This window comes from Rousettus aegyptiacus, unplaced genomic scaffold (assembly GCF_014176215.1).
Source record: "Rousettus aegyptiacus isolate mRouAeg1 unplaced genomic scaffold, mRouAeg1.p scaffold_m13_p_8, whole genome shotgun sequence".
NCBI classification, from domain to species: Eukaryota; Metazoa; Chordata; class Mammalia; order Chiroptera; family Pteropodidae; genus Rousettus; species Rousettus aegyptiacus.
This window is the reverse complement of record NW_023416311.1, coordinates 8,853,973-8,863,164: the sequence shown is the minus strand read 5'-3', so window position 1 is coordinate 8,863,164 and position 9,192 is coordinate 8,853,973. Positions and strand designations below refer to the sequence as shown.

The 9,192-nt window shown below is 54.0% G+C and overlaps 1 protein-coding gene across 3 annotated transcripts in view; it reads right to left on the bottom strand.

The window, feature by feature from the left end:
• Positions 1 to 323: 323 nt before the first annotated feature.
• Positions 324 to 9,192, bottom strand: part of TEKT5 (tektin 5) — a 45,832-nt gene continuing 36,963 nt past the window's right edge. For all 3 annotated transcript variants that reach the window (XM_016159671.2, XM_016159670.2, XM_036225703.1), the window contains 2 exons: positions 4,455 to 4,609; positions 324 to 632 (listed from right to left, as the gene is read on the bottom strand). In XM_016159671.2, coding sequence (XP_016015157.2) covers positions 416 to 632; positions 4,455 to 4,609 — 372 coding nt within the window. In that variant the 3' untranslated portion in view covers positions 324 to 415. The remainder of the gene's footprint in view (positions 633 to 4,454; positions 4,610 to 9,192) is intronic.

Below are 9,192 nucleotides of genomic sequence, written 5' to 3'. Positions count from 1 at the left end.
CAGGTTGGGAGCTCGTTGGAGACCACACAGCTCCTAAGTGACAGGTAGGCTCTGGACTCTCAGCTCCAATGTCCAATTTCCAGACACTACAGTCTGTACTGGGTTCCTAAATGGGCAGGTTTTTAAAGATGAGGCCTCTTCCATTCCTGGGACTGCCAACAGCCTTGCAACGCTCTGTCCCCAAGGGGTCACAGTCCGCCTTCTCCTGGCATCTGCCAAGAGGCCGGTTCTGCAGTGAGCAATGAGCACCAGGACCTTTGGTTTAGGTACATTTATTTTGGCTCTCTATATATGTATTTTTCCATGATAGGAGGAAAGGGAGAAAACAACACTTTCTTTTATTTTGTTTCTCTTTTCAAATTGCACTACGTAAGAACCGGCGTGGAGCTCGGCACCGAGGACCGGCGGCAGCCGCTCAAGTGTACCCCACCAGGCGTGGGGTGCTGGGGAAAGTCTTGCGCATGCCCATGCACTTCTCCTTGTCGATGCAGAGGGTGTTGGCCTTGATGGCCAGCTCGTGCTCCAGCCGGCACTTGGTCATTACCAGCAGCTGCAGCGTGTCCTGCGTCTCTCGCAGCCTCAGCTTGAGGGTCTGCAGCGTGTCGTCGATGGTGAACACCTCGTTCACGAGCCTGGGGCGAGAGCAGAGGAGAAGGCACAGTCCATTCAGCCATTCGACACAGATGCTTTTACTAGGGGCCAGGAACTGCGCCAGGCGCTGGGAGACAGTGGTGCGCCAGATAGGCAAGGCTCAGCCATCAGGGAAGGCAGGGGTAGAACAGGCAGACAAGTAAATGCACAACAGAGGTACCAAGGGTGATAAGCACAGAGGGAGAAAGAGACAGGATGTTTGGGAAGATAATCTAGCTGCTCCTCAGTAAACTAAACACAGACTTACCATAGGACCCAGCAATTCCACTCCTGGGTATCCACCCATGAGAATTAAAAACAGACATGCAAATACTTAAACAAATACTTGTGCAGCACTAACCACAGGGGTCGAAAGGTGGAAACAACCCAAACATCCATCGATGGATGAATGGACAAATGGGATATTATCCTGCCACAAAAAGGAATGTGAAAACGTGGATAGACCTTGAAGATATTACTCTCAGTGAAAGAAACCGGTCATAAAAGGTCATACATTGTATGATTCCATTTATACGAAATGTCCAGAACAGACAAATCCACAGACGAGGAAAGTAAACTGGCGGTTACCAAGGGTGGAAGGAGGGGGAGAATGAGGAGAGACTGCTCATGGGCACATGGTTTTCTTCTGGGTGAAATGAATGAAAATGTTCTAGAACTAGCTAATGGGGGTAGATGTAAACATTGTGAATGTACTAAATGTCGCTACTGGTAAATTTTATGTTATACATATTTTATTACAATTTTTAAAACCAGACAACGGGGCCAGCCTCATGTGGATCAGATAGTCAGGTGCAGTGTCCACTGCTCAAGTGCCCCTTACTGGCTGAGGCACCTGTCCCCAGCTGCTGTAAGTGTTGGCTGCTGATGGCTCATAGGTCCACACTTGTCCAGGGAAGGTGATGGCTCACCGACATGAGGGCACAAAAGGCTGTCCCCAGCCTCAAGGTGGGACCAGCTCTGCGGAACACGGCTCATGCTCCAGAGACCTCGTGGGACCAGTCCGAAGCTGGGCCTCCCGCCCAAACGCCCCACTGTGCCCCTCCCGAAGCTCTGGTTCTGTGGAACCTTCTAGAGCCACCAGGGACGACCTCCCTGAGGAGGGAGGTCGGGAGCTGAGGAAGGACGAGAACGAGCCAGCCACGTGAAGACCAAGAGGGAGGCATTCTGTGGCAGCGCCGTCCAGCAGCGCTCTGTGCGATGCCGACACACGCCGCGCCTGCACTGCCTGACCCGGCCGCCGCCAGCCGCCCGGGCTTCGGGGGCACCCGCGACGCGGCGAGTTCAACCGAGGGCCTGAGTTATTCATTGTGATTCAGCTTAAATCATTTTAATGCAGATGGAAGAGCCACAGGCAGCTGGTGGCTACGGAACTGGACAGTGCCTTCTAGAGAGGAGAGCATGCAAAACCGAAGGGCTTGGGTTGTGTTCCCAGTGCTTTGGGAAGCCATTGCGGGAGGGAGCGAAATGGGGAATAATAAACGAATCCGGATGTAGGAATAACCTCCAGGCTGCTGTGTAAAGATAGATTGAAAGGGGGCAAGAGTGGAGGCAGGGGAGACACGAGGGGTTATTTTGCTGTCCAGACAGAAGAGTGTCCCCCAAAAGGTAAGTCCAACACCCCTGTGCCTGTGAATGTGCTGCTATTTGGATATAGCAGAGGTCATTAAGTTAAGGATCTCGAGATGAGGTTGGTCCAGATTGAGGAAGGCCAAGGAGTGCCCACCACCTTCAGAAGCCAGGGGGAGGCATGGAGCACACCCTCCCTCAGAGCCTCCGAAGGAACCGACCTACTGTGCCTTGATTTCAGACGTCCGGCCTCAGAAAGCGTGAGAGAATGGGAATGAGCATCTGCTGTTCTAAGCCACCCAGCTCGCGGTCATGTGCTGCAGCAGCCCTGGGGAAGGCCTACACCAGGTGGGCTGTGACGGCGACCTGGTTGTGGGCTGTGCTGTGGGTCCCACCTCCGGGGGTAGGGACAAAGAGACTGTGCTCAGGACTGAGGACATGCTGCTGGAAGGACCTGAGGTGACATCAGGGTGAGCTTCCCCGTGGCAACCCTGGGCTAGAGAGGTGACAGAAGCAGTCTGGACACCCTCCTCTCCTTAGGGATCGCCAGGCCGGCGCCATAACAGAACTTTCTACAGTGACGGTGATGTTCAGGGCTGTGCTGTCCAATCCAGCAGCCCGTAGCCACACTGACTGCTGACCACATGAAATGTGCTTGGTGCAAATGAGGAACTGAATTTTAAATTTTATTTCATTTTAATTTGAATTCCTACTCAAACACATGTTCATTCTGGGGAATGGGCAGGGATGGGACCTGAGTGATTAGAGAGTGTCAGGAGAAGAGGGGCCACCTGTAAGAGGAAGAGGAGAAGAAGGCCCAGAGGTGGGAACGGGGGGCAGGGAAGGCACTGCACAGATGGGGCAATGCAGCTGCTGGAGAAGGCAGGCAGCTTGAGTCCGATTACCTGCTGAGGTCTGAATACGCTCACGCGCACACACACGTATACATACACGTAGTACACATACACACACGCACACACACGCCCGCCCATGCTCTATGCCTGCCCCTCAAGGAAGCAGGGAGCTTGCCCAGAGCAGGTCTTCCAGGATATCTACTTGCTCCCCTGAAGTCCGGGTTATCAGAGTCCTGTCCCCCGGGGGGGCTGGAGCCCAACCTGAGCAGCTAAGCAGCACAGACCAGGTAAAGGAAGGAGCAGGAGAGCCTCCCCCCACCCCTTACCAGGATCTGGACCCTTCCGGCCCAGGGGAGTGGGACCCTGGCCACATTGTACCCACTTCCAGGGGCGACGACCTTCCAGACTGGCATCAGGCTGAGGAGCAGGTAGCCAGGCCTTCAAGTTCAAAGCCTGGGGTTGCCTTCCCTGACTACCCCCAAACACACACAGCCAGCTTTTGCTTTCTAGGTGATTACTTCAGGCAGTAACTGGGGCTGTGTGAACATCGTCACATGGAACCACCCAGCATTTTCTCTCGGAATGTTTTTGCCCCCCCTCTTTACTTCAGCTTTCTTCTCCCCATCACTCCACATCTAGGCTCAGGAGGAGGACAAGCCACTGAGTCATGGGGAATTTGTTACGCAGCAAAAAGGAACGAACACGGTGCCCCTAGCATGGAGGGAACAGAACAGCCAAGTGGCCAGCTCGAGTCACGCAGCACGTCACGGGAAATAACCCCTCATGCTGATGTCCCTCCTTCGCCTGGCCGTCGTCCCACTCCGAGCTCCCACCCCACATTCGCGAACCCTGTTTCTGGGTCTGCATGGGCTTCTCGCCCAGTCCCCCGAGAGGACACCCTTTGTCAAGGGAAGCAGCTCTTCCTTAGCTAACAGGGACAGGTAGGATTATGCTATTCCAGTGGTTCGCAGGTGAGCACCTTACAAAGATGGAGGCGGAGAATGAGTGAGGTGTGGGCTGGGCACCTCCTTCGCGGAGCCCGCAGAGAGAGATGGTGCAGCGACCACAGGTCGAAGGCCACATCTGTCCTGGGAGAGTCCCCCACCCCTTAGCTTTCAGGGGAAAGCCGGGGGGGGGGCGGTCCCCAGAGCACAACAGAGCTACAAAACCGCCGTGGTTGAGGCATGTGAGAAGGCTGCAGTGCACAGGGGTGGGCCTTCCCCGTGATGGGACCCCCAGATCTCCAGGCTCTGCCCAGTGCCATACTGAGTTGTGAAACCAGATGTCTTGATTGGTGAAAAGTACCTTCTTCAGACTCAGGTTGCTTAGGAGCTCATGAGACCTTCCCGCCACCGCACCCCAATCCCAACCTCCACCACTCACTTGAACTGAGGGATGTCCCTGCACAGCTCCACGTTGGGGCGCCGGGTCCGGCACTCCAGCCTCGTCTGCGCCACCTTCAGCGGGCACTCCTTGGCCATGATGGACCTTTCCAGCAGCATGATGGTGTTCTCCGTCTGGAAGATCTCCTGCAGAGTCTGCGGGGAACACAACAGGTGTCACGGAGTGAGCGTGGGGGCAGCTAGTTCAGCCGTCGGTCAGGTCAGGTGCTAAAATGCCTCCTTCCCCAACCTTGAGTACCCATGGAGCAGGGACCTCGCTCTTCCCAAGACAAGCTTGGGAGAGGGGCTTCAGCACCTCTCATCACCCGGGACACTGATCGCTGGGGCGGGGCAGCTGCCGAGGCTGGTTATGTTTTCAGTCCCCAGGATCCACTGGAGTGAGCTTCTCGGTGTTCAGTGGGAAAGAGGCAAAAGGAGGGAGGCCTTTTAGATTAACACGGATAATCCGAAACGATAGCTAACTTCTAAAACTACTTTAATTTGAATTAATTTAGGTTGTATATCTTTTTATAAGCCAGAGTTTACCTTCTAAATAAATAAATAAATAAATAAATAGATAGATAAATAAATAACTGACTAAACTAGAAAGAGGGGCGGGGGGAGGAAGGAAAGAGAAAGGAAAAAGGAAAGGGGGGGAGAGGAGGCTCAAAGTTTTCTATTTATCTATAGAAATGTCTCCCCCAATATAATACCGCCATTGTGCCCTACGATAGACAAAAGTACAGATCCCAGGAAGGGGACGGAGGGAGCCAGCTGGGGACTTGGAACATTCTATATCTTGATCCAGGTGGAGGTTTCACAGGTGTAAATACAGGCAAAAAAAAAAAAAAATCATCGTCAAAATTCAGCAAGCTTTTTTGACACTTCATTGCAAGACTGATACCTCAATAGAAAATTAAAAATCAGAAAATGTCAGTCACACGGAAAGACTAGCAAATTGTTGATATTCATGTCAGGTATGTGGGGGTCTTTTAGATGAGTCTCTCTACTTCTATGTGTTTGAAATTTTCCACAATAAAAAATAAAAGAATGAGAGCACAAATAAAGGACGGGCAAGCCGGCACAGACCATCCCCGGAAGCAAGCCGACCTCGCACTTAGCCAACCCAGAACTGAGAGCGCTAAACGGACATCACCTCGCTGCGGCTGGAACACCCTCTCCTCCCACCATCGCCAGTGGCCCCAGATCTGCGAGCAGTTCTAGTGGTCACGCCCCTCTGCCATGAGGAGGCTCGTTGCAGGTGGGCCCTGCCAACACCCCTCTGAGACTTGGCAGGGCTCAGGGGTGGGGTTACATGTGCTCTGTTGCCGACAAGCCTAGAAGTGGCACCTGCCACGGTGCCCCCAGCATCCTTCCTTCGGCTGCGTCTGTCTGTCTGTCTCCCTCACTAGCATGTGTGCTCCAAGTGGTCAGGGGCTTTGTTTTGTCCACACTGAATGCCCATCCAGGAACAGCGTTTGGTGCAGACTGAAGAGCTCCAATAAAATACAGGATGCCCAGTTAAGTGTGAATTTCGGATCGACTACAAAGCATTTTTTAGTGTATGTCTCAACTACTGCTTGACCTGAAATTTCTTGGGCTATAAAACATTCACAAATCACAATAAGTACTAAGATGACTACTTTAGCCGGGCTGGGCTCACATTCTATGGGCACCAAGAAATTGCTTAAAAGACAGTTTTTCCCCAAAGAATACAAGTCCTGGCTTTCCTATTAGCTTAAGAAAAAAGCCTAGAAACAGAGCATTTCACTACTTCGAGAAGATGAAAGGACGCCCATTTCCTACCGGGGTTTACATGCGGGTAGCAGAATCATGTGATGTGAGGGGTGCAGCTCTGCCTCCTTCAAAGCCCACCGAGGAGGAAAGCTGCCCCCCCCACCCGATCCTCAATGAGCCACGCAGAACCAGAGTGATGCTGACCGCACAATTGCTTCTTGGCACCACATTGCCGGGTGTGGAAAACAGCCCCTTGCTCTCCCATCCGACATCCCTACCTGGGGGAGAGGGTGGGTATGGCTGGGGTGGGAGGAGGGGGGCTGGAACCCATGGTTGCTTGTTTCTCCATGTTGCCACCCCCTGTGCCCCAACGGCATTTCTTAAGCAAGCCTGCCTGTGGATTTTCCGGAACTGGCTGCTTTAGAACCAATCGATGATTCACAACTAAGGTAAATCTACCCAGGTACAGGTGTGTCCACTGCCAAAAAAAGTTCTCGTAACCTCTTGCCCAGCCTCTGTCACTCACAGCCTGGGGCCTCCTCATTAGAAAGGAGAAATGCACACATACACACATACACTCACTGCGCCCTGGGGGCAGCCCCTGCTGCCCACCCCAGCCTTGCCTGCCTGGGCACCTCCAGAAGCCCTGGGTGCTGGGTATGCAGCCCGCAAGGGCTGGAAGGCAGAGACTGTAAGCTGACCAGGGCCAATGACTAGAGACAGAGCAGTCTTGATCTTCATGTTCAGGAGGAAGCTAAGAGTTTGCTTGATGCCAGCACGGCCTCCAAGTACCAGCCTGGCCCACTGAGCTCTGAGCTCCAGGTCAGCCTGGTCCCTGGACTTCAAATTCCACGATGCTCCCTGGGAGAAGAGGTCTGAGTGTAAGCAGGTGACCCGCATGTGCTAGCACATCCACTCCTGGGTATATCCTGTAGGAAATCTTCACCCAGGGCCACAGGGGACCATCATTTTTAACTGCCCAGTTAGTAGGTGTTCAGCAAACACTAACTCCCTGGATAGAGGAACGCACACCGTGGGTGTCTGGTTAAGACAAGAGTACAGATGTTGGCACGAGACTCTGCCTGGGTCTATCCACATCCTAGAGCCAGCCTGCCCAAGCTAGGTGACCTTAGGCAAGTGTCCTAAGCAACCTGAGCCTTTCCAGCAAAACAGTAAAATGTGGCTCATCATCATTCCCACGCCACACAGTGGAGACAGGTGATTAGTGTGCCTGGGATAAGATCCCGGAGACCTCCGTGGGCGCACAAATCCCTCTGCTGCAGGAACACAGCTGGTGAGTCACATGTAGATCAATAGTGCCGCGTCCAGCTCTTCACAAACCATGTGTGCGTGTGTGTGTGCATGCGTGTGCATGTTTCTCCAACAAATACGCCCTGGAAAGTGCCACAAGAAAGTCATATGGCCCTTCCCCCACCTTCTCTTGGCCGGGTCGTGATACTTCCATCCTTCCTTCCTCTTTCTTCCTCTCTCCCTCCTCTCCTGCGCCCCCCACCCCACCGGTCCCCGAGTCCTGATCTAGCTGCCGAAACCCAGAAGCCACCCATCTCCTCAGTCCCCAGAGATGTTAACCTTCCTGTTCCCACACAGCCAAAGAACTAGGGGGAAAGAGAATCCAGGGGCAGGGCTCAGGCTGGCTCACCCACGGCTGGGCGGGGCCGCCGGGGGATTGGCCCAGGGGGTCACCCCATGGGAGGAGTCTCTGTAGCCTGGCGCAGCTGGATCTCAGGCAGGAAGGAGGTGGTGGGAGTGGAGGGCTCACCTCACTGGTCCCCCACCCCGCCCCCTTAGCTCTGTGCTCAGCATGCTGCAGGCTGCCTGCCAGTCAAGGCGTGGAGGCTGGGGAGGCCGAGGGCTAGGCCTCCCACACGCCACGCAGAGGGGAGGGTATGGGGAGTGGGGGTGTGGGGGTGGGGGTGGGGGTGGGGGCGGTGGCATGGAGAGGGCAGGTCACTTCAGCTCCCCGAGCCCCTTTGTAGTCACACGGAGCAGGTTTAAATTCCAGGTCCTGTTCTTCCTCACTTTGCGACCTTGAACGGGGTCACTTAGCTGCCTCATGCAGTCATATAACTCAGCGTCTGCTGGGCCCCTTCACTCGGTGGCCCCTTCCACCCAGCCAGGCATTGTGTGAGGCACGTGTTCTCTTGTCTGCAAAACCAGCGTAATAACAACAACTCGCCCACAGGGTTGCTCTGAGGATTAACAGAGATAATGTGTGTAAACTGCTTATTCCAGCGCCTGGCGCATGCCATGGGGCTGCCCTGCATCCTATGCCAATTCTCATCCCGCACTGTCAAATCTGTTAGGAGGTTTTTCCTTTGGGATCATTGGTCTTTTCTTTGTTTTGAATGTAAGACAATAGGAAACTCAGATTCATTTGATGGGATTTATCTTTGCAGGTAACTTAAATTCCCTCAGACCTCCAGTCAAGGACCCTCCTAGGAACCTCCATCGACCCACTTATTTGGGAGTAAGGGGTCAAGGTAGGGGTTGCCTGTGCAAGGGAAGACATCCTTTTTATGGTGAGCCACTCCCCCAGCAACCAAAGTTCTTTTTGTTAACCAATCCCCCTCCTGGCGGGTTCCCAGCCCGAGGGGCTCCACGCAGGGTGCCTTGGAGGTAGAAGCCGAGGCAGGAAGTCAGGAGACCAGGTCCCTATCCAAGTGCTAACACAAACCAGCTGTGGAACTTGCAGCCCAGCTCAGAGCCCTAGGCTGTGCGGAGCCCGAATTTCCTCAGCCAGCAAATGGGGGCCCGAGGCCTGTGATTCCTCCGTGGCTAGGGTGCCAGAAGTGCACCTGAACGGGGTAACCTGCTCTATGCCTGCCCCAGTCCATCATCAGTCTCCCGGCAGGCCCAGAGTCTCATCCTCCGAGATCCGCCCGAGGCCCTTTAGCTGCAGGTATGGCTGTGTGTGTGTGTGTGTGTGTGTGTGTGTGTGTGTGTATGTATGTATCTATGTATGTATGTATTTGTGTGTCTGT